Source organism: Myotis daubentonii, chromosome 5 (assembly GCF_963259705.1).
Source record: "Myotis daubentonii chromosome 5, mMyoDau2.1, whole genome shotgun sequence".
In the NCBI taxonomy this organism is placed as follows: domain Eukaryota; kingdom Metazoa; phylum Chordata; class Mammalia; order Chiroptera; family Vespertilionidae; genus Myotis; species Myotis daubentonii.
The window spans coordinates 97,732,311-97,757,121 of NC_081844.1; the positions used below are offsets into that span (position 1 = coordinate 97,732,311).

The 24,811-nt window shown below is 49.1% G+C and overlaps 3 protein-coding genes across 4 annotated transcripts in view; 2 read left to right on the forward strand and 1 right to left on the reverse strand.

Moving 5' to 3' along the window:
• PTTG1 (PTTG1 regulator of sister chromatid separation, securin) overlaps positions 1–24,811 on the forward strand; it is a 373,674-nt gene that overhangs the window by 222,571 nt on the left and 126,292 nt on the right. The gene's annotated exons all lie outside the window — the stretch shown is intronic.
• Positions 9,095–13,439, forward strand: FABP6 (fatty acid binding protein 6). The gene is made up of 4 exons (XM_059699097.1): positions 9,095–9,249; positions 10,578–10,753; positions 11,972–12,061; positions 13,310–13,439. The coding sequence occupies exons 1-4, from the start codon at positions 9,183–9,185 to the stop codon at positions 13,361–13,363; spliced, it is 387 nt and encodes a 128-aa protein (XP_059555080.1). The 5' UTR covers positions 9,095–9,182; the 3' UTR covers positions 13,364–13,439.
• Positions 22,008–24,811, reverse strand: part of CCNJL (cyclin J like) — a 47,245-nt gene continuing 44,441 nt past the window's right edge. Inside the window, 1 exon segment of the mRNA XM_059699098.1 lies at positions 22,008–23,342. Within this exon segment, the coding sequence (XP_059555081.1) occupies positions 22,919–23,342 (424 nt within the window). The 3' untranslated portion in view covers positions 22,008–22,918.

The following is a 24,811-nucleotide window of genomic DNA, read 5'->3' on the forward strand; positions in this document are numbered from 1 at the left end:
TATGCAATTTTTCCTACCTAAACTAACTGGCCAACAATAGGGGACTGGTTAAATAGTTGCAATATATCTATACTAGAGGCTCGGTGCACAAATTCATGCACAGGTAGGGTCCCTCTGGGTGGCTTGCAGGGATCGGGCTGAAACCTGCAGTCCAACGCTGCCTGCAGCTCCTACCTGCCGCTCCTGCTCATCCTAGCCCCACTGTGCCTGCCCCACTGTGCTTGCGCCCAATCAGTCCCAATCGGGAGAGGCTTGCACTGCCGCAGCAGCGCTTGCCAGCCATGAGCCCTGTGTCTGTCGCCCTCCCAAGGGGAGTGGCCTGCGGGATCAGGCTGAAACTGGCTCTCCAACATCCCCCGAGGGTCCCGGATTGGGAGAGGGCGCAGGCCAGGCTGAGGGACTCTACCAACGCACAATCAGGCTGGGGAGGGACCGCGGGTGAGCTCCAGGGCATGTCCGGCCCATTTCCCTCAGTCCCAATTGGCCCGACCCTACCAGTTGGAGCATCTGCCCCCCTGGTGGTCAATGCATGTCATAGTGACTGGTCAACTGTCTGTCCCCTGGTGGTCAGTGCATGTCATAGCGAGCAGTTGAGCAGCCTTAGCATGTTATTAGCATATTATGCTTTGATTGGTTGTTCAGTTGTTCTGCCGTTGGGTCTATTTGCATATTACCCTTTTATTATATAGGATAGTAGATTATTCTATGGGCCAGTAAAGGGATGGCTGGAGCTAGAGTGGGCACTCAGGTGGTGGGAATTATGTAGGAATCTTGATAAGACTAGTTGCTATGGCCCTGGCCAATGTGTGTCAGTGGTTGAGCATTGACCTATGAACCAGGATGTCAGGGTTTGATTCCTGGTCAGGGAACAGGCCTGGATTGAGGGCTCCATCCCCAGTAGGGGGCATGCAGGAGGCAGCTGATCAATGATTCTCATCATTGATGTTTCTATCTCCCACTCCATCTCCCTTCCTCTCTCTGAAATCAATAAAAACATATTTTAAAAAATAGACTAGTTTGCCAAAACCGGTTTGGCTCGGCGGATAGAGCGTTGGCCTGCGGACTGAAAGGTCCCAGGTTCGATTCCGGTCAAGGGCATGTACCTGGGTTGCGGGCACATCCCCAGTGGGGGATGTGCAGGAGGCGGCTGATCGATGTTTCTCTCTCATTGATGTTTCTGACTCTATCTCTCTCCCTTCCTCTCTGTAAAAAATCAATAAAATATATTTTAAAAAAAAATAGACTAGTTGCTATAGGGAATGGGGCCAGGGACCACTTAGTGATGAGGGGAAGGACTACACAGCTGTTTACAAACCTGACTAAGAAAAAGAATAAAAACATAAATAAATAAATGTAAACCTGAATAAGGGAGGACCATGAGTTTGTAGTGGTGTCATTACCCCATTGTGTCTTTTCTTGTGGTTATAGTTAACAGTCCAGAAGCGAAGATAAAAGAAATTTTTTTGTCCAAAGACGGAAACTGGGAAGCTAAGGTGGCCAAAGAACATTGAGGGTCCTGGCAGAGGAAGTGATGCATCCACGGATGGGAAAGGAAGTGAGAGTAGGGGGTGAAGTGGGAGAAAGGGGATGAGCTGAGAGGCTGGGAGCTCTATCCAGTGGGGTGGGGACTGTCTTTTATTGAGCACTAGGCTATGTGTTAGGGAATGAATGAATGCATGCATGCATGAATGGGTTATAACTCTGGCATTAGAGCTAGAGTCTAGCACTGTTTTTCTTTTTCTTTTCTTTTTTTTTTTTATTGTGTAGGTATTACAAATAGTAGTACATATGTCCTTACATCTCCTTTCCACCCCCTCCCCCACTGACCTCCCCCCCGGCCTCCCCTACCCCCTGGCACTTGCTCTCACCCCCGCCTCAGTGTCTTCCATCTGTTGGTTGTGCTTATACATACGCATGCATACAAGTCCTTCCGTTGATCTCTTACGGCACTGTTTTTCATTATAGTAGCAAGTACCACTTCAGGTCAGGGAGAACTGAATTCAAATCTGAGCTTCATCAATGACAAGTTTGTGACCTTGGACACTTAATACAGTCTTGCATACCCCATACCAAGCTCTGAAAAAAATGCTTTACAAAAATTAATTCATTTCATATTCATAACAACCCTTTAAGGTAGACACAACTGTTATCCCCATTTTGCAGATGAGGAAACTGAGACACAGGAAGATAAATAACTTGCCCAAGGTCACACAGCCAGCAAGTGGCAGAACTGCAATTCAAATCCAGGCAGTCTGGCCTCAGAGTCCCTATGTCTTCTAATTTTGAATTATTTCTAATTATGGATAAACAAAGTGCCAACTAGACTTTCTAAGAAAATACTGAATTTCTTAAGATTCTGATAAAAAGAGGGGAATCATCATGGAATAAATTGCCCTCAGATTTTCAACTTAGCCTTGACATTCTAGGATCAACCTCAATTAGTATTTCAGATTCTTAACTGAGGAAAAAAGAGGAAGGGGTTTGATCAAGGAATCTATAACACTGATCAATCATGTACTCCATGCAAGGCCCTGCAAGCACCCTGGTTAGGAAACTGGGAGGAGGCCCAGGGCTTCTCCTCCAATCATGGACTCAAGCACCTGCATTTCCCACCCCTTCTCTAGTCACTCCCAGAATAATGGTGGCCAATTTGAGGCAGGAACCCAGTGGGGCGGGGAGAGTGGGGGGACCAGGAGGGCTAGCCTTGGGCCCTTCTTTATCTCCACTAGCTTACAGTTACTCTACTGGTTCAATTGCCCCATAAAACCTCGCTGTGAGTTCGTTTACCCTTCTTGGAAAGCTCTCAATGAGTGCCTGAATTAATAGGTGAACCCCAGTTAAAGAGAGAGAGAGACTGGGTGTGAGTAAGAGGAGGGCTGGGGGTCAGCTATATACAAAGGCTCCAATTAAGGGGAGAGGAGCTGACTCAGGTGTTCTGGTACCAATGTTGTCCTTTCCACACCCCACCACTCCTTTCTGCCATTGACGACGACCTTGGTAGAATAGCTACTAAAAACAAACAAACGGTTCTGGCCGTTCTAAAGAAAAGTCAGTGAAAAGGGCATGACATGGAGGCCTGGTGAGGCATCTGGTCCATCAGGCCAGTTCTTGCTAAGTCCCCTGGCCTGGAGCTTCTCAAGGTAAGTATGCATCATAACCACTGGGGAACTTGTCAAATGCAGGCTCCAGGGCCCCACCCACTCTTACGGAATCAGATTTCTGGATCAGGGCCCAGGGATTTCCACTGTTCACACACCCTCCCCTCCTGCACACTCAGCTGTGTACAATGAAAACCACACGGAGGAACACAGCCTTGTGGTCTACTCCAGACTGATCTGAACACATAAAACGAAATCAGCAGCATCCCAGTGCCGGCCAAGTTCACATCCATACAAAGTGTGAAACGCAGCCTCTCTCCCTGAAGGGATTACAATCTAATTGGGAAATGAAAGACACACTTTGTGAAAAAGTAAATTAATGCTACAATAAATACTAATTCAAAAACAATAGGTAGATGGGCTGGACAAACTGTCAATGAATGAGGGTAACAGTATCGGTCACTGAAATACTAGATTCAGTGCTGAGCACCTTATTTATATACTCTTGTTTCATCCTCATTTAAACTCTGGGTGACAGGTATTTTATCCTCTTAATAACGAGCACATTAAGGCTTTGGCTTATTTATCAGTTCCTTTCAGGTCAGCCTTCCCCGACACTTAGGAGGTGGTCAGGGTGATGTCTCCTTTCCCACATCACTATGGCCTTTACCCCATTTATCACACCATGTTGTTTTTGCCTGTTTACCAGGCTGCGTCTCCCACAAGACTTGAGGACAAATACTTGGTATCTGTCTAGTGCACAGGAGGTGCTCAGGTAACATATGTTGAATAAATGAAGGTTGTGTGTCTGAAGTCTCAGAGCTAATACATGAAGACTAACACATGAGACTCTAAAGCCCAGGTTTCTCCGAGCCATTACAAGTAGAATGTACACACCAGGGGGATTCCTTAAAGGGACAATCTATAGGTTGGAATAATCAAGGAAGGCTCCCTGGAGGGGGCATTTGTAAGATCAATTCAAATTTGGAAAGACAGATGGAAGGTGCGCAGTCAATCCAGACAGGCCAAAGCTCAAAGGTAGGATTCTACCAAGTGCACACTTCCTCCAAGACTAGAACCACCTGCCCCCCGGGGATTTCAGGAGACTGCACTCCACCCCTAAACCTCTCTAGCTTACTCACTGATGGTCATCTTATATCTAACTTACATTCCAATTACCTCTGTTAAATGATTTTCCTCCAAGGTTTACAGGAAAATGGCAAAGCTTTACTGTTTTCCCACGCCTAGACTAGGGTGACGTAATGTATGTTTTAGTGTATTTCTCCATTGGAAAGTCCCCTTTAATAATGAATGGGATAGGTTTCATGAAGAAATAAGATCCATGATGTCTATAATATACTGTAAATGGGGGGGTGGTGGTCAAAATAAAATAGTGTCTTTGGGTTTCAATTTTGTTAAAAAGAACAGAAAAGCCCTAACCGGTTTGGCTCAGTGGATAGAGCGTTGGCCTGTGGACTCAAGGGTCCCAGGTTCGATTCCGGTTAAGGGCATGTACCTTGGTTTCGGGCACATCCCCAGTAGGGAGTGTGCAGGAGGCAGCTGATTGATGTTTCTCTCTCATCAATGTTTCTAACTCTCTATCCCTCTCCCTTCCTCTCTGTAAAAAACCAATAAAATATTAAAAAAAAAAACACAGAAAAAAAGATAATTACGAATATGCCTGTGCGCATACGGGAAATGTCTAAAAGGTTATATATACTGAATTTAACAGCTGCTGGTTCTGGGGAATGAGATGCAATGGAATGTGGGGCTTTCACCTTTACTTTACACTGTTTTGCGCTTTTGTCTTTTTACACATTTGAGTATTAATTAACTTCACAATTGAAAACAATTGTAGTGGGATTAAAGGTAGCCTTTACTTTATGTTTTGCTTCTCCCAAATTTTCTACTATGAGCATCTATTACACTTATAATCAGAAAATTTGAAACCCTTTTCCCCATAAAGGTTAAAAAAAAAGAAATAGATTCTCAAGATGGCACAATTTGTGATGGTGCTGGACAGAATGTTTGGGGGAAGTACCAAAGATGTTTTAAACTCTGTGTCCCGAGAAATTCAGCACCCAGGCAAGCTGTGCATAAGCCAATTTAGTTCCAACTTGGCAAAACATGTTAAGAGCTGTATGAATGTTCCAGATCTCGTAACTTTGTAATCCCAACCTGGGGCTTTAGTTCAAGGAAATGCTTAAAAAAAAAAACCTCTGCATATAAAAAGCTCACTGTGGCCTACTATTAATGAGGTAAGCTGGGATCCCCTCCCAAGAAGTCCAAGAGCAAACTTACCTAGCCATTTCTAACAACCAAAATGGCAGCTTCTCAGAAACATGGGACTGTGTTTACAAACTAACGCTATGCAAAGCAAAATAGAATGAAATATTGCATTTGCATGGAGATTATGGCTATTATATATCTTTTATAATTAGAGTCAGTGAGAAAGCAAGGATGAGAGAGAAGGAGAGAAAAGAATGAAAGAGGGAGAAAGAGAATAGGAAAAATAAAATGTTATGGTGCGCCCTAACTGGTCTGGCTCAGTGGATAGAGCGTCGGCCTGCGGACTGAAAGGTCCCAGGTTTGATTCCGGTCAAGGGCATGTATCCTTCTCCCTTCCTCTCTGTAAAAAAGCAATAAAATATATATTTTTTAAAAAGTTATGGTGCTAGGGTAATGAGATTACGGAGAATTTTTGGAAATGTCCTTAAGTGTTGTTGAAAGTTGTTTTGGTAGTAAATATGAACTATACACAGGAGCTCTGTGATTTGGGCCAAGTTATTTAGCTTCTCTGAACCTCAGTTTTCTCCTTGGCAAACTGGGGACAATTGTACCTACTTCATAGAGTTGTTTTGAAGATTAAATGAGATAATGCATATAAAACACTCAGCACTGTGCCCAATGCATACTAAACACTCAATAAATGTTAGCTGTTAGTGTCATTGCTATTCCGTCATTATTATAAACTCCAGTCCCTCAGCCCGGCCTACACCCTCTTGCAATCCGGGACCCCTCAGGGGATGTCTGACTGCCGATTTTATTATTATAGATGAGGGGAAAGTCTTGTATGCTCTGGGTAGGAATGTAATCTGTTAATTAATACCTTCAGAAAGGCAGGAGAGTAATAGATATAAACATTTTACTAGTAAATACAAAACCCTTCTGTTCCAGGAACTTCATATCTAGGAATTCATTCTTAGAAAATAATCTTAGTAAATAATCTGACATGTACAATAAGAGGTATGAATGAGAATGTTTATCTCAGAATTATGATAGAAAAAGATTGGAAATAACCTACAGATCCAGCAATAGCTATATAAGTTATGAAACATATACACAATAAAGTATTCTGGAGCTCTTAAGAAGGATATGATATATATATATATATATATATATATATATATATATATATATATATACACACACACACACACACACACACACACACACACACACACACTAGGGGCCTGGTGCACGAAATTCGTGCACTGGGTGTGTGTGGCAGGGGAGTGTCCCTCAGCCCAGCCTGCCCCCTCTCACATACTGGGAGCCCTCAGGCGTAGACCCCCATCACCCTCCGATCGCCTGATTGGCCCCTTGCCCAGGCCTGACGCCTCCACCAGAGGTGTCAGGCTTGGACAGGGGACCCCCATCTCCCCCTGATCACTGACTCTGGCCCCCGCCCAGGCCTGAGGCCTCTGGCCCAGGAATCATGCCTGGGCAGGGGACCCCCATCTCCCTCTGATCGCTTGCTCCACCCCCCGCCCAAGCCTGACACCTCTGACCCAGGCTTCAGGCCTGGGCAAGGGGACCATCATATCCCCCCAATCCCCGGCTCCGCCCCCCACCCAGGCCTGATGCCTCGGCCAGAGGAGTTGACCCTCATCACCCTCTGATCACCAATCACCGGATCGGCCCCTTGACCAGGCCTGAGGCCTCCGGCAGAGGTGTCAGGCCTGGGCAGGGGACCCCCAGCTCCCCGTGGTTGCAGGCTCCGCCCCTGCCCAGGCTTAACACCTCTGGCCTAGGCGTCCGGCCCGGGCAGCGGGGACCCACAGCTGTAGTGGCCCCGTGATCGTGGGCTCTGCTTTAGGCCCAGGCAAGGGACCCCTAGCTCCCGGGACTGCCAGCTTCGACCGTGCCCAGCTCCCATCGCTGGCTCCACCCCTACTTCCTGCTATCACTGGCCAGGGCGGCAAAGGCACCTGATTCTCCGATCATGGCTGGGGGGCAGGGCAAAGGCGGCCCCAGGGCCGCCTTTGCCCTGCCCCCCAGCTCTTAGCTCCCCCCCTGGGTTTCTGATCACTGTCAGTGGCAGGGGGCTTCTTCCTGCTTTCCCTTTCGCCTCCCTGCATTGTGCCTACATATGCAAATTAACCGCCATCTTGTTGGCAGTTAACTGCCAATCTTAGTTGGCAGTTAATTTGCATATAGCCCTGATTAGCCAATGAAAAGGGTATTGTCGTACGCCAATTACCATTTTTCTCTTTTATTAGATAGGATATATATCAGCACTAAACTATGAACCAGGAGGTCACAGTTCGATTCCTGGTCAGCACGCATGCCTGGGTTATGGGATTGATCCCCCATGGGGGGTGTGCAGGAGACAGCCAATCAATGATGTTTCTCTCTCATCATTGAAGTTTCTATCTCTCCCTCTCCCTTCCTCTCTGAAATCAATAAAAATATAATTAAAAAAACACATAAACACACATTAAATCACCCCCCAACACACACACACATCATCATCATGGATTTTCTGATGCTATATTATATATAAATATTAAAATTTCATATTTCGGAGTAACTGACAGTCCTATGTTTTTTATTTTTAAAAATAAGACTCGCCAAAACTGGTTTGACTCAGTGGATAGAGCGTCGGCCTACGGACTGAAGGGTCCCAGGTTCGATTCCGGTCAAGGGCATGTACCTGGGTTGCGGGCACATCCCCAGTAGATGTCCAGGAGGCAGCTGATCGATGTTTCTCTCCCATCGATGTTTCTAACTCTCTATCTCTCTCCCTTCCTCTCTGTAAAAAATCAATAAAATATATTAAAAAATAAATAAATAAATAAAAATAAAAATAAGACTCCTAGTTGGGGTAAGAAATTCCAAGATTGGAGACTGAAGACTGTTCCCTTATCCTGGTATGTTGTTTTCCTATGTTCTTAGCTTCCTCCAATCTTACTGCTTGTCCTAACATCCAAATCCTATTGTTCTGCCCTAGCTAGTTTGGCTCAGTGGATAGAGCATCATCCTGTGGACTGAAAGGTCCCAGGTTCTATTCAAGTCAAGTATACATGCCCAGGTTGCGGGCTTGATCCCCAGTAGGGGGGCGTGAGGGGGCAGCCAATCAATGGTTCTCTCTCATCATTGATGTTTCTATCTCTCTCTGCCTCTCTAAAAAAAAAATCTTATTGTTCCTTCAAGACCTGTATCAAATGCCTTCTACACAAAGATGCACGGGCCACCTGGACAGGTTGATCCTTCCCCACACCCTGGACCACACATCTGCACTTTTCTCAGGACGCAGCTCATCTTGTTTGCTGGTGTGTGTTTTGTCTCTGGACTAGACTGGAAGCTCTCTTGGGAAGGGTGTATGTCTCATTCAGTCTTTTCGCAGTGCCGGCCCATGCAGGAGGTGCTCTGTGCACTTAGGTCGATGAATGAGAGGGTAAAAGAGTAAATGAGGGATGATGAGCATGGACAGAGGGCAGGGTCTGGATGCATGGAGGGAGGGATGGGCAGAGTGGATGACACCCCAGCCCCTGTGGCAATGCTGGCCCTGGTTCCGCTGGGACTAGCAATGGGACTGCAATAGTAATGGGACTGCAACAGCAATGGGATTGCAGCCAGCACTTCCCTGGGTGAATAACCTCAGGGCTGTGCTCCTCCAGGCCTTGCCCACATCATAAAACATCAAGCACTTCCTCTTCAGGGGCAGGAGGGAGAAGTGGGGTGACTCAGGGGCTGAGCCTCAGCACCCGGGAGGGTTTATAACCTGGGCCAGCAGGCCCTTCAGCACCACGAACCTTATTCCTCACCCCTTGCTCCCTGGCCTCCAGGTCTCCCGGCAGCATGGCCTTCAACGGCAAGTACGAGATCGAGAGTGAGAAGAATTATGACGAGTTCATGAAGCGCCTTGGTGAGTGGGGTCCTAAGAACATCTTCCTGGGCTGGTCTGTAACAACTAGCACTGGTCCAGGAACCCAAATTCCTGGGGTAAAGTGGGACAGGACTTCATTTACTCATTCATTTACTCCTTCCTTTGTTGAGCCTCTATCCCAGGCTCTCGGGCTAATAAGAACCATGAAGACTCTTTGGCTTTAAAGCTCTTAGGGAATATTAGTATCTCCAATTTACTGATAGAAAACTTGAGGCCCAGAGAAGTGGAGTCTCTAGTCCAAGGTTATACAGCTAGAACCTGGTGAAGTAGAGACTTGATTGGTTTATTCATGCCAACATTTATTGAACACCTACTGTATGGCTAGGGCCAACTCACTGGTCCTGATGGGCCACCGCAGCTCTTGCCCAAGGTCACGGTAAGTCTCTGGCAGAGGAATTAGCACCCAGGACCTTACGATGAGATGAGTGATGTCCCCACATCATGCCTTGTAAGAGGTGACAAGGAGTTACCAAAGACTAGGTTTGAGAAGCTCCTTCTTCATTCAGTCATTCAACAAACAAAGGCCTCTTACTGTGCTAGGCTCTGTGGGCAGAGATCAAAGACCCCATGCCTCTTACTTGCTCAATCTGCAGCACTGGTTGTGAGGAACCAATGAGACAGTGGAATTAACAACCCTGCAGAAATCCTGGCGCTCTAATACTGAGGCAGCGCGATTGTCAGGGACCAGTGCCCTCATCCTGGTGACAGAGAGGCCCCCAGGGCAGTGCTCATGTGCCCTGGGGCCTTGGGGAGACCAAAGCCCTTCTGAGTCAATTGCTGGGAGTGGCCCTGAGGCACAGTGACTTGGCCTCCCCTGCAGCAGTCTAGTGAGGCAATAGAGGGGAGCCAGTCCCAGTTCTAGACCTGGTGCTGCCCGGAACCTCGACTGAGATGCCGGGAGGCCCCTTTCCTGCTGTGGGTCTGCACTTCCTAATCTGTGAAGGTAGTCTTGAAGGTCCCCTTCGTTCTAGAAATTTGCGAGCTTGGCCAGTTTCTGTGATAATTATGTTATGTCACTATCAGAAGAACAGCTGTTATTTATTGAGTATAAACTATATGGCAGGAGTTTACAAGACGCACTTTAATCCTTACACCAGCCCTGTAAAATGGGCCTTCTTATCCCCATTTTGTATGGAAACACTGAGGTTTGGAGAGGTACTTCACCAAGCTGCAATGGCTCATGGAAGAACTGAAATTTGTGCTTTTAACTGACAGGGTAGCCTGCCCCAGTGGAGGCGAGCTCTTTCCCAAAGCCACATGTTGTAAGCAGCTCTTACATGGCCTTTCTGCTTGTCCCCCCGGGCCAGGGCTCCCCAGCGATGCAATTGAAAAGGGCCGTAATTTCAAGATCGTCACGGAGGTCCAGCAGGATGGGCAGAACTTCACCTGGTCCCAGCACTACCCCGGGGGCCACTCCATGACCAACAAGTTCACCATTGGCAAGGAGTGCGACATGGAGACCATGGGAGGCAAGAAGTTCAAGGTGAGAAGCCACTGGACACTCCTCCCTTTTCCTCAGGCTTCCAGCTAATTTCTGGGTCTCAAATAGGTACCCTGGGGCTGCTCCCCAACTTGAGGTGTCTTTCTCTAGTCTAGTCTCCAGCAGTAAGAGCTTGAGTTCCTTGGCAGTTGACACACTCCTTGGTTTTACCAGCAATGCTACTGTCAATAATAAATAATATGATGATAATAGAATTTGTTAGCATTTACTGAGCTTACTGTATGCCAGACACTTGCTGAATACTTCACACGTTAATGCAGTTAATCCTATGAGGTCGCCACAATTATTAGCAATGGGGATGTTGGTCTGAGCCCTGGGATTAAATAGCTTGCCCGATCACACAGCAGGGACAGGTCTTCACACCCAGGCAGTCTGGCTCCGAAAGCATAACTATGTTTTATGCTGCCTCTGGGTAGCCTAGAGTTGAAGTAGACACTAGAATCAGACTCATCTGGGTCTGAAACTATACTCTTAGGTAGCAAAGAAGTGAAAGGTGGCTGGCTGGCTGTTCCCATCCTGCCCAGACTGGTCCCTCAGGTCCTCTACCCATTCTGGGTCCCCTCCGGAGCCCCCCAACCATGCCCATGAGTACTTTGCTCTTCAAGCTGCCATGTGAAGAACAAGTAGTCATCATATTCATATTCTGCCACTTGGCTCTTCTAAAAAGTTAACAATCTCTCATGATGTCTTTCTCTGTCAGTAGTACATATCGATTTGTCTTATTCTTTTTAAGGGCCGCACGGTATCCTATGGTAGGGAAATGCTGTCATTTATTTAACACTCCCTCATCACTGGATATTTAGGTTATTTACCAGTGGGTAACCTAGGTTGGATATTTAGGTTGTTTACAGTCACAATCTGCAAGCAACACCCTTGGACAACATCATCCTCATGATGATGATCACTACTAACAGTGCCTGGCACTGTTCTAAACACTTTACATGTGTCATCTTAAATCACTTGCTGCTCACAATAGCTCTATGAAGTAGGTATAGTTACTAGCTCATGTTAGTGATGCACAACTGAGGCACAGCAAGGCTGAGTGAGTTGTGCAAGTGATCTGTATCTTTGGTTTGTGTAAAGTAAGTGAATTCCCAGAGAGGAATGCTGGGGCTGCAGAGAGGACCTTCACCCCTGAGGGTCTGGCCTGCATTTGGGGGCCTCTGCCCACTCACACTCAGAGTTATGCTTCCTTTCCAGGCCACTGTGCAGATGGAAGGCGGGAAGGTGGTGGTGGACTTCCCCAACTATCACCAGACCTCGGAGATCGTGGGTGGCAAGCTGGTGGAGGTGAGTGTCCTGCTGGATCCTGGGGGGACTGGAGTGTTTTTCTGCCCCCGGCCTTCGCCCCTGAGAGGCGGGCCTCTGAGCAGCTGGCTTTATAAGGACTTCCTGTGTGCCAGGCCTTGCGCTCTCATTTGATCTTCACAATAACCCTGGAAGGTAGGGATTTTTATCCCCATTTTACAGGTGAGGGGACTGAGGCCTGGGGAGGCTAAGTGATAAGCTGGAGGGCACATAGCTTTTATGAGGAAGCTGGGATTTGTGACTCCGGTGCTCACACTCAGCGACCTCAGAGGCCCACGCCTGGAAGCCCATGGGACCTTCCTCCAGTGTCAATGAAGGGCAAGTCCAGGAGAACCCTGCCAGGACCAACACTCTGCTCCAGCTAGATCGTCTGATTTTTCGAGAGAGGCTGGAAATGTGCACTTCTTTGTGAAATCTCCAGATTAAATGTTGACAACTAATGGAATGTTTTTTAAAATCCTGGCGGGGCTAACACACACACCTGTGGACTGACCCCTCCCATATTGGTGCTCTGTAAACAGAGGTTGAAATGTTGTCCTGGGATGCCCTTCATCTCACTTCCATTTCTAGCCCCCACCCCCCAAACCTGGGGCTCCTCAATGTTCCCCAGGGGAGAGAAATGGAGGTGAAGTTAAGAGGAAAGCTTGCTGCTTTCCTGTGAAGAACATCAGAACAGCTGCCGACATGCACATCTTATGACAGCGTGTCTCCGTGGCCTTGAGCCCTGGCACTGCACACAGGGGCCTTCACTGAACAGTATCCTCTTGCCTGCCTCTTCCACAAAACCTTATGCTTCCTGAGGGCAGGAGCCACACCTGCCCATCACCAAGCACGGGTGCCTCACACATATCAAATGGTGCAGAGGTTGCGTGTGGCCTCTTGACCTTAGAGGTTCTCTAAACTTCAGTTTTCTCATCTGTACAATGGGGGCAACCTCGCAGTGCTGCTGGGAGGTCTCAGTGGGGCAATGCAAGGGAAGTGACGGGCCTGGTGAACTGCAATGAACAAACAAGTGGAAAGGTATCCTGCAGAGTCATCTGCTTAGCACTTTTGCTACACTGAGTCTGCACAGTGATTCGTGTAACAACTTGAAAAACAGGCCCAGAGAAGTGGTGCCACTGAGTCATTTCTACTCCGGGCTGGGACTGGAGGCTGGTCTTCTGCAGGCTGTGCCCCATGGTCACCCTGGGATCCCTGCATTGATGCCCTCTGTTCTGCTTTTTCTTTCAGATCTCCACCATCGGAGGCGTGACCTATGAGCGTGTGAGCAAGAGGCTGGCCTGAGCGAGCAGGGGGGGCTCGGAGGGGCTCCAGAGCCCCCAATAAAGCTGGTCCCAGAGTGGACATTCTGCTCACCCCAGACCCTCTCTGTCTTTGTTTTCTGGAGTCCTGGGGGTAGTTTCTGGCTGGGGGAGGGTGGGAAACCCTTGAGGATGGGTACATAGGCCAGACCTTGGCCCTGAGATACCTGTGGGATCTGTGTCGTGGCAGAGGGAGCCTTGTATGTGGAATGGAAACTCCTGAGCCCCTGCAAGCAGCCAAAGGCGGTGCTCAAGAAGCACCCTTCTGTGGACCCCACACCCCACTCTGCTACCCACCACTGTGTGGGTGGAGATAATCCTCTAAGGAGACAAATGCCACCTGGGAGGGGTGACACACTGACTCTGAGATGGGCCACAGGACAAGCATATCAGAATTGGTGTGTGTGTGTGCGGGAAGGGGAGGGGGGGGAGAAATGGCATTTCCAGGAAAGGTCCCTACTGCTCGGCTACAAGGCTGCACAACACGTCCCTGGCTCTGCCACTAACTTCCTTTGGGCCTCAGTTTACCTACTGGTACAAAGGGGGGCCAGGAGAACCGGTGAGGGACTGAGGAAAAATGATGGCCCATGAGCTGGCAAAGGGGCAATGACAGTGACAGGAAGGGACGGGGGTGTCATGGTCTGGACTAGCAGCTTGGGCAGCGGTGCCTGGGAGACACTGAGAGGCTGTGGTGGGCTGGGGAAGGTGGTCAGGGGGTCACTCCGACCCTCTGGCGGGTGCCTGAAGCCCGGAGTCAGGGAGGGTGCCGAGGCAGCATTTGGATTGAGCAGATGTCCCGGCCTGGTGACTGCGTCCGCCAGGCCCTGGGAGTGGGAAAGGGAGGCCTGCTGGCCTCGGGCAAGATAATCCCTAATCCAGGGCCCGGAAGGGCCTTTCCTCCTCTCCCACCTCCTGGGAGTGGCGCCACATCTGGGTACCACCCTGATCCCTTTTTACCCCGTGTTTTTCTGCACGACAATTCACCTATTTGTACTACAATGAAAACTGTATGTCACTTCCACACATGAAAAGCCAATGTCATTTGCCCTAAAGAAAACTACAGTGGGGCCTTGACTTACAAGTTTAATTCATTCCGTGACGGAGCTCATAACTCAAATTACTCGTATGTCAAATCTTAAAGTGAATGAGTGAGACACGTGATGCTGGGCTGATGTTGTGGAGTTCACAGTGACGTTTGCTGCACCAACTAGCGGTGGGGTATCTGAAATTGGCTCATAACCCGAATTTTAGCTCGCAACTCAAAAGCAAAAAATCGGCCGAGAGACGGCTCGTATCTCGAAAAACTCATTAGTCGGGATATTCATAAGTCAAGGCCCCACTGTATTTAAAAACACTGATGTTGACTATAAGCTTGGTTCTCTTGCCTGCTCACAGCCCTGAGCTGGGACCTCCCTTTGGGAACAGGGTGAGAGAGACATCAAGTTACAGGAGCACCGAGCGGAGTTGCCCAATGAGTCCCATTGCAAGACCCTTAAGAGAGAAGAATGACAGTCCCCCCACCTTATTCCTAGACCCCTGACGTGGATGCCTGAGACTGCACAGCACCAAACCTAGATGTACTGCTTATACCTATACTTAAAGTTTAAGTTATGCCCTAGCCGGTGTGGAACAGTGGATAGAGCGTCGGCCTGCGGACCCAAGGGTCCCGGGTTCAATTCCGGATAGAGCGTGGGCCTGTGGATCCAAGGGTCCCGGGTTCGATTCCGGTCAAGGGCACGCACCTCGGTTGCAGGCTCCTCCCCAACCCGGACCCTCATCAGGGCTCGTGCAGGAGGCAACCAATCGATGTGTTTCTCGCACATCATGTTTCTCTCTGTTTTTCCCTCTCTTCCACTCTCCCTAAAGATCAATGGAAAAATAGCCCTGGGTGAGGATTAAAACAAATAGAATAAAATTGTTTTTTAAAAAAAGTTTAACTTACAAATTAGGCACAGTAAGAGATTAATAATAACTAAACAGGGCACTTATAACAATACACTGTAATAAAAAGTTACGCGAATGTGGTGTCTCTCCCTCTCTCAACATTTCTCCTTGTGGACCGGACTTACCTTCTCGTGAGGATGCCGCATGACATCACACGCTGACATCACGCGATGCGGTGAGTGACGTAGGCTGTGGCGTAGCGTTAGGCAGCGACTGACCTCCTGACGACACGGAACTCCGGTGGCGAGTCCAAACTGCCAGCATCACTATTCTTGAGCTTCGGGGCCATGACAAGTAAAAGAAAGAGGACCTGAACCTAAGTACTGTCTCTGCTACCGAGAGAGACCTGAGAGCCAAGTCGGCTCCTGCGGCTGCGTGAAGGGCGGGCGCTGCAGCGACGCCGGGGAAGAAGGGCTGCGTCACGTTCTCGCAGGAGCCAGTGGGCCTCGCGAGATCTCAGCCCGCTACGCAGGATGGCCCGCAATTTAAAGCAAGAGTTGTTTGTTTCTGGAGTTTTTCATGGACTATTTTTGGAGGTGGTGGACCATGGGGTAACCAATACTGTGGGAAGGGAAACTGCGGATAAGGAACTGTTTTACTAAATAACTGTAAGAGTTAAATTACCGCCCAGCTGGCGTGGCTCAGGAGGTCACGGTTGGATTCCGGGTCGGGGCACATGCCCGGGTTATGGCTCAATCCCCAATAGGGGCCGTGCAGGAGGCAGCCGATGGATGATTCTCTCTTATCACTGATATTTCCATCTTGCTCTCCCTTTCCCTTCCTCTCTGAAAACAATAAAAATATTTATTTTTAAAAAAAACCTAAGTAGAAAAAAGAAAGAGTTGAATTATCTAGATTACCTTGAATATACAAGTCTCACACATGGGGCATATGAAATAAGGGTCTGTGCACACATCAGGTGCTTAGTAAGTGCTACTTGACCTAACATCCTTGCAGCCCGTGTAGTCTACAGCCTGTAATCTCGGGGTCCAACCTCGGCCTTGACAGAGGGCACGGCCCACGCCACTGACAGTTCACCCCTCGCCTCCTCCCTCCTTCTGCCCTGAAGCTTGTTTATCTTTCCAAGAACAGCACTCAACCTCCCCCACCCACCCACCACCGCCAGGACCCCATGAATTCCATCATTTTGCCAAGACTTACTGTTAATTAACAGAACCAGGTAAGCATTAAATTCAACTAGCAGTGCGGACGTTTCCCCTCCAGACTGAATAATTACTCATAATGACCTTGGATAATAAGTCTCTAACAGCGAGTTAACCATAATTGGGCTAAAAATGGAGAGATTGTTTTTACCTTGGAAACTGATTCAAGAACAAATTCAAATTATTGGCAGGGGAGACATTCTTAAGTCAGTGTTGTTATAGATTCACACACTCATGGAATAGCAGGACCTCAGAGCTCACCTAGCTTACATTCTGTTTCACAGATATGGCAACCAAGGCTCAGAGAGGGAAAGAAATTCATCTGAGGTCACACAGCAAAGAGTGAGTGTCTGTAAGTAATGTGCAGTTGGGGATCACTGGCTGATGAAGGCTAGTTTCTGGGTCCAGCTTACGAGGGTAAATGGAGTGAGGTGAGTAAAGTGCCAATTTTGCTCACATCTTGGCAGAGAGCCAGTAGAAGGGACAGTGGTTAAGAGCTTCAATGCTGGAGTCGCGTTGCTGGGGTTCGAATCCCTCTTCTAGCAGTGTCACCTTTGGGTAAATTCATCCATTTCTTAGAGCCTCAATTTCTTCACCTGTAAATGGGGATAATAACTGTATTTACCTAATAAAGTGGTCATGCTACAAACTCACTAAATAGTAGCTGCTGCCACCACAACCACCATCATCTCCATTATCACCACCATCATTCTCAAGCCGGTGTGATGAAAGGTTTAGGGATGCATCTTCCATTACTTGCGAGGCACATGGGCAAGCCACTAGGTTGCTCAGAGTCCTATCTTGTCCATGTGTAAAGTGGACTAATCAGACCTTCCCTTGGAAAACAGAGGATTTGCAAGGATAAAGGGTAAACATCCACGCTAGTGGCTTCCAAAGTTAGAGGAGCTTCATCATTTTGCTGTGCTGTTCAAGATTTTGTAATGACTCTCCACTCAGTTCAGGTACCCTTTACTAAGGCTCTTTATGACCTTCGCCCTGACCTTGGGAGCCACCTCTTCCACTCTGCCAAGGCAACCACATTCCTTCTGAGAAGATCGTCTGGTGAACAGGGAACTGCCCAAAGCATTTTTATAGGTCACCACTAGGTGGCACTCCACCATGCAACTGCTGCCTATGGGCACCAAGATGCAAGTGTATTTTGGGGACGGGGTGGGGGTCTATAAAGGGGATCAAGCTGTGAAATCCTAGGTGATTGAGCCTTGGTGCTGGTGTGTATGTGCTATTTTGGGGTAACAAGGCATTGAAGGCCATATGGCTCACCTGTCAGGCATATCTAAGTGTGAAACCCACTCCCACCACTTGCCCATGGTGAAACTTTGAGCCTCCCTGAACCTCAGGATCCTCATCTGGAAAATGGTGTTAACTCTAGTTCCTGGTGTTGTGAGGGAAAAATAAGAGTAGGGGGAATAAGAGAGCATGAGATAAGTGTCATGTATAGGGCCTGGAACATAGTAAGTGCTCAGTAAACAGATATAAGGGCCCTCCTTGGTTGGTTCCATGCGAAGATGGGCACACATGGGGTCAGAGCTTTTAGAGCAAACCTGGCTGTGCATGTGCTATCTCCTGTTAAAAGGATAGCCTAAGCCCTACCCTAGACCTGCTGAAATCCAGCTCTTTAAGGTACAAAGGCCAGGGAGCTATCATTGTGAATTGCTCCTCAGCCAGGCACGACCTTGAGACTGTCCTAGTTTCAACCCTTCCGTTTTGCAGGTGGAAAAACTGAGACCTAGAAAAGGGAAACGACCTGCCCCCGTCCACACAGCTATGGAGTAGCAGAAGGCCTGACTCCCTGTACACCCTGCCTGTTGTGTCTCTGGCAAGGTCGGGGGCTTGAAGCACTTGGGCAGAGCTGGCCCAGCAGACGGCTGACCACTTGAGTTCATCTTCCTTCAAAGCTAGAGCTGAGTTGGAAGGAGATGAAGCTCAGAGGCTCACCTGAGCCCCTAAAAGGAGGAGCCCATTTATTCACAATATGTCTTATAGAACTCACGGTTGAATAATGATACCATATATTCCATGCGTTCTTACCATAAACCTGACTGACAAATGAGACAGAGGCTCAGAGTGGAGAGGTGGTATTTCTCAAGGTCAACTAGCTAAGAGCAGACAAACTCAGACCTTCCACTTCTTGGGCCCAATGTTCTTGTCCATACAGTACTAGATGTTGCAAGCTTCCAGCCAAGAACCACTCTAACCTACAACGTATTATATTGGTCTTCTATTGCGTTAAAATGTTTTTTGTTTTTTTTTTTTAAATTTAAGTTTTAAATTAAATGAAAAATTTAGATTTCCTAGAAAATGCAGACTTCCAGTTTTCCTGGAAATCTGAGGGTTCAGCAACACAAGCTTACATCCCTGGAAGGTACTATTGTCCACAGCTGAGTAGAAGCCATATCCTCTAGATTAGGGGTGGGGAACCTCTTTTCTGCCAAGGGCCATTTGGTTATTTATAACATAATTCGTGGGCCATACAAAATTATCAACTTAAAAGTTTAATTAACTCACTCCTAATGCCTTGGCAGAGCCAGACCAAATGATTTTGAGGGCCTTATACCGCCTGAGGGCTGCAGGTTCCCCACCCCTGCTCTATAGGACACTGGCTTCAACACTCCCCGCCATTGATTCACTATGTTGCCTGCCTGGTCCTGGTGGGCATTTGGACTTGAGACTCCTGTCAAATGCTATGGCCTTTTTGCTGAAATCCAAGTCACAAGGTCTTCCCTGCAGAACAGAGAATGTGGTGATGGGGGCTGGTAAGATTCTTTTCCAGGTACTCGGTGCCAGGGATTTCTTAAGCCGGTCCCAGATCTCAACCTTCATAGATGGGGCTTGGGAACCCTTCCCAGATCAGAGCCTATTGGGGGCAGACTGATGGAGCATAGATCACAGCCTGTGGCAGATGTGCAAGAACCAATGTTTCTGCATTTCTGTCTGCTGGTGAGCACGCTCTGAGAGAACGCCTGCCACTCTGTAAGCCAGGAGCACAAACACCAGGCAACCCTTCTCTTTTATGAACCCATATCCATTATTCTGTCATGTCTTCCCACCCGGTGAGTGGGACTGCTATAGAGTCTTTCACTCATTCAAAACCCTTGAGGCACCACGGGGCACCTCTAGACTGCCTGGGTTTGAATTATAGCTCCTTCCCTCACCACTGCTGTCCTTAGGCAAATAACCTCTCCTTGACCCACTTTCTGACCTGTAAAATACAGCTAATAAAGTTCCAGCCTTGTAGGGTTACTAGGATGATAATAGGAAAGGCCAGTAAAGTCCCTAGCACAATAAATGCTCAATAATGCCAGCTGCCCAACCTATGAGAGAAGGCGGGGGGTGAGAGGGTAAGGACATGTGCTGGGGGGGTGGGGGAGGGAGCGGTTGGGGAGAGGTCAATGAGGGGAAAAGGAGACCCATGTAATACTTTAAACAATAAAGAATTTAAATTAAAAAAATGCCAGCTGCTATGATTAGTGCCGCCATCACCAGGCAATGATACTCTATATATTCTATTGGAGGTAGATAGCTTAGGACACAACCATCAACCAAGTAAACATTTTTAACAAGGTCATTTCAGAAGCTTTTACAGTGAAGAAAATAAAAGGGGATAATGATAGAGTGATTGGGGGATATTACAAGAGACCTCTTTGGGAGGTGACATAGGAGTTGAAGTTTCTCAGCCTTGGCTCTACTGTCATTTTGGGGCCAGATAATTCTTTATTGTGGGGGCTGTCCTTGCATGGTAAGATGTTGAGCAGCATCCCCGGCCTCTACTTGCTAAATGCCAGCCATGCCCCTTCTCCAATTGTGACAACCAAAAAAATATCTCCAGACATTGCCCCATGTCCCCCAGGGAGCAAAAATGAGCCCTGCTGAGAATCCCTGAAACAGAGAAGAGAATTCGGGTGTGAGAACAGGTGGCTTTGGAGAGAGGGACGTGGAACCGGGAGGACAGGGCGAAGTACAACCTTGACATTGACCCTAAGCTGGGCATTTGCAAGGCTGAGCCAATTCCTTAAAATAAATCTCACTTGAGATTATATATATATATACACACACACACACACACACACATATCTACACTAATAAAAAGAGAAACATGCAAATTGGTGTCACTCTGCTATGCCCACCAGCCAATCAGGATGAGTATGCAAATTAACCCAACAAAATGGCAGTTAATTTGCATATGCAGGCGCAGAGCGAAGACTGAAGACTACTGAAGACTGAAAACGACTGAAGACTGAAGAGGCTTGGCTTCTCCGCTGCAGCCAGAGCGGAGAAGCCAAGCCAAGCCTCGCTGCTGCGGCCGGAGTGGAGAAGCCAAGCCTCGAGGTCTGGGTGCCGGCAGCCAGGGGAAGGAAGGCCTATTGCATGAATCTTCGTGCAATAGGCCACTAGTATATATATATCAAGGGCTGTTAAATCGCATTGTTTACCCATATCTTCAAAAAAAAAATCCCTTCTATTGTCGTGGTAAACAACCTGCTTCCCTATTTATAATGTTGTGGCCCTCTAGCAACTTAAGCGCGAAATTATAGCTAATTTGCCTACAAACGTCAGGTGGTCATAATAATCTGGCCACTCAGTGTGTATGATTCTGTTTCTCCGGAGAACACTGACTGATTCAGTGGTGGAGCCGGGGTGTCAACCCTTACTCACTTCAGCTGCCCAAGTCCCCAGAGGGCCAGGCCCAGCTCCACAGCAGCCAGTGCTGCCGTGGCCCATCCCCCACAAGCTCTCAGCATGAGCGAGACACCCTCGGGGCTGATGTGGAAGGGAGTGGGGCGCAGCTGGCTGAGAGAAGAGGACGAGGAAGAGAACTCGGAGACCTAGAGCAGGTGATGTGTTTATTGCGAGACGCCTGTTTCTGGGGACCCCTCACAAGCCCCCAGCTCCAGAATAAACAGACACAATAACTTGGAATCCAAACCAGTCGCACATAAATAGGAGGCTGGCAAAGGAAAAGGAGAAAAACAAACGAATGTGCAGTTTCCTATGCGAGTGTGACAAGGCGGCAGCGCCATACCCACGTCCAGTCTCTTCTCATCCCGCTTCCACGCGGAGGCTTTGTCCTGCTTGAAACATCACCTTCGGACCGACTCCGCAGCCGCCGTCCTGGCAGCCACCTGACGGGCACGTGAGTCAACAAAACCGACCTGGGTTCTTCTTAAAAAACAAACAAACAAATGCTTCCGTGGTTCTTTGCACCTCCCAGTTCTGTTGGGTGAACAATGTGTTCCCCGATCCCAGTCCAACAAAAACCACACACAACCACGATGAGTACCAGCCACGAGTCGGAATAAACACATATTGCACATGGCCATCAGAGTGGTCCCCTCGCGGCAGACACCCCAATACGGGCTTCTGATCCAACCGATCGTTTGCCTGTCACTGGTGGTGTCCTATATACCCCTACCCCCCTGCTCCCCAAATCCAGCTGGCGTTAAGCACACATTCCACATTATTACCCTTTGCTATTAGCCACACTCAAGGCCGAGGCTGGGTTAACCTTTCAACTTTCACCTCTGGGTGGTTATTGAAGTTCTACAGGAGAACACAGCGTCCAAGGTGCGGACTCTTCTGGAACTGAGAGGTGGGAAAGTGGCTCTCCCCAGCCCTAGGCTTTTGCAAAGGAAGCTCTGCCACTACCCTCGGGTCAGCCACCAGCTGGGGATAAAAGGAACAGCCCGGGCGTGAGACAGGCAGTGCGGCAATCGGCATTGTTTTTCTCCTAGGGAATGTTCAAGTATCACAAAATCCCTGATACAGTATGTAAACAAGACTTCTTACTGAACAGAAAGCTAGGTCACTTCGGGAAGCAGCAGCACGTGAAATGTCTAAAAGGGCGAATAAGGTTTTAGGTTCGACACTGGAGGTGAGACAGCCGCGCACTGTGCCTCAGAAAGCAGACACTTGGGCATCTCACACACACACACACACACACACACACACACACACACAGGCCCCGGCACGGAGCCAGGGAGACAAAAGCACCCGATCTGACATCTACCGGGGTCCCGAGAACATGTCTGGCTGCCCCTTCTTCTTCAGTGGTGTAGCTGCCATCGGCAAAGAATAAGGGAGTCTCTGATGCTAAGCACGGGACGTGCCTGTGGACTGGTGTCTGCATCCAGCTCCCAGACTCCCGGCCTCTTACCGGGGGTTTCTCCATTCTCTGGGCCCTGCTCCAGGCACCTGGCCCCTGCACCCAGGCACCTGTGAAAGGCGTTTTCCAGAGGAATGCTCTTGGGTGAGGTATCTCAGGGACCGTTTTGCTCTGGGTCCGTTTTCCTTACGAAGGGCAACGAGGCTCTGCTGGGATGGCCTCCCAGTCGCCTGGCTCCACTGAGCTCCCTCATCAATGTCTTCTTCCTCTGCCTGGGTCTTCAAGGTCCCCCGGGCAGCCCAAGAGGGCCCTATCTGTCGAAACAGCCTGTGGGGAACACGTGGCTCCCGCTGAAGTAGCTGCCTCTGTAGGCGGTGGTGAGGCAGTGCCTGGGCTCGGCTGCGACGGCCATCTGCATGCTGAGGGACACGGGCAGGGGCACGGGGCACACGTCCAGAGGCTGGAGGGAGGGGTACGGGGAGTGGACAGATGAACTTGTGCCCCCAGAGAGCAGGGTCCCCGAACAGTGGGCCTGCAGTGAGTCCCGATAGGCTAAGCACAGGTCCTGCACAGGCGTCTGGAACTGCGCCAGGGCCACAGGCGTCGGCTGGCCGAGGGCGGGGTAGGCAGGGGGCTGAAACAGCATCTGGGTGGGGGCTGGGGATGTGCCGGGCACCATGGCCAAGGCCTGGCTCTTGACCGCGACGGCATCCTTGAGGACGTTGTCATAGGCTCTGAAAGGGAAGGGCCTGGGTGAGACTCGGCGGTTAAAGGCAGACACCTGAGCGCCTCTACCTGCCTTGCTGAGTGGGATCTGTGTGCAGTTCCCAGCCTGTGCTCACTGCCTCCAGCCTTGCCTCAGTGACCGTCTGACTAACTCCCCAGACCTCAGCGTGGATCTACGTCTTATAAAAACCTCTTCTGACCCCTCAAAACTAGCCTCGCTGTCCTGCAGCCCCTGCACTGCCCCACCTCGCAGTTAACACTCCAGGTGATAACTTCCAGGTTGCTACCTGGCCCCCCACCGTGTGGAGTGTGACCTCCAACAGGGAGGGTCCATCTGCTCCCGCTCCTCGCTGCACACCACACCTGGCAGTGCCCGCCAAGATGGCAGAGCTCCCGGTGCTTAGATGAGCACCACCTCTGCCTTCAAGGCCCTCCCGGCAGCTCCGACCCAGCCAGGTCACTCCTGAGCTAGCAGACCCGAAGCAAGTTGCCCATGAGGCCTTAGTTTCTCCATCTGTAAAGGGGAATGTAAGAAAGGAGCCAATAGGGGCTGCAGGTCAGAGAAGGGGGCCATCCCAGGGTGACAGCCACGAAGAGGCAGGGCTGGCGGCTAAGAATCCAGAGCACCTGACAGCACTCAGACCAGACCGAGTTCTCTGGCTTCAGCCCTGGCCACTGTGGCTTGATTGGCTGGGTGCTGTCCTGTGCACAAGGTTACCGGTCCCATTCCAATCAGGGCACATGCCCGGGTTGTGGCTCAATCCCCAATAGGGGGCGTGCCTGAGGCAGCTGATTGATGTTCTGCTCTCGCATTGATGTTTCTCTCTCTGGGTCCCTCTCCCTTCCTCTCTCTCTAAAAATCAATAAAAAATATTTTAAAAAATATATAAAATAGAAGGCACAGGTTTTAAAACAAGGCCCGAGGCATGAGAAACTGACATTTCAGAGGAATGAGACAAGGGCAGCTACTGGCAAAGCTTCCCACATGAGGAGACCAAGAGGTGACTTTTTAGGGACCTGGCCCCGGGTTCAGTGGGGCTGTGCACACAGGAGATGCTGCCACCAGTCAGGTGCAAGAGGGACTGGGTGCAGCCAGGTAGGACCTTTCTGTCCTATCTGTCCTCCTGAGGTCGCTTGCCACTGAGCTCTTCCACTCTGATGTCAGTTTCATGGTGCTGGGTCTACGATGCCTTTAAGCATCTTCTCTGACACACTGAACATTTTTCTCCCCAAGATTCCCAGGGATCCTTGCAAAGAAGTGGTGGCCTCTTACGTTAAGCCACTCTGGGCTTAGCTGGGGTCGGCTCTGTGGCCCCATCTGAGAAAGCAACTTATAATGAGAGTCCCTGAATTTTGATCATCCATAAGGCTGACTGACACCCTGGGACTCAGATCAAAGAGCCCAGACATGCACACAACCCCTCTTCTCCCTCACTCCTTGGACCTTAAAGCTGCAAACCCAAAGCTAACCAAAATA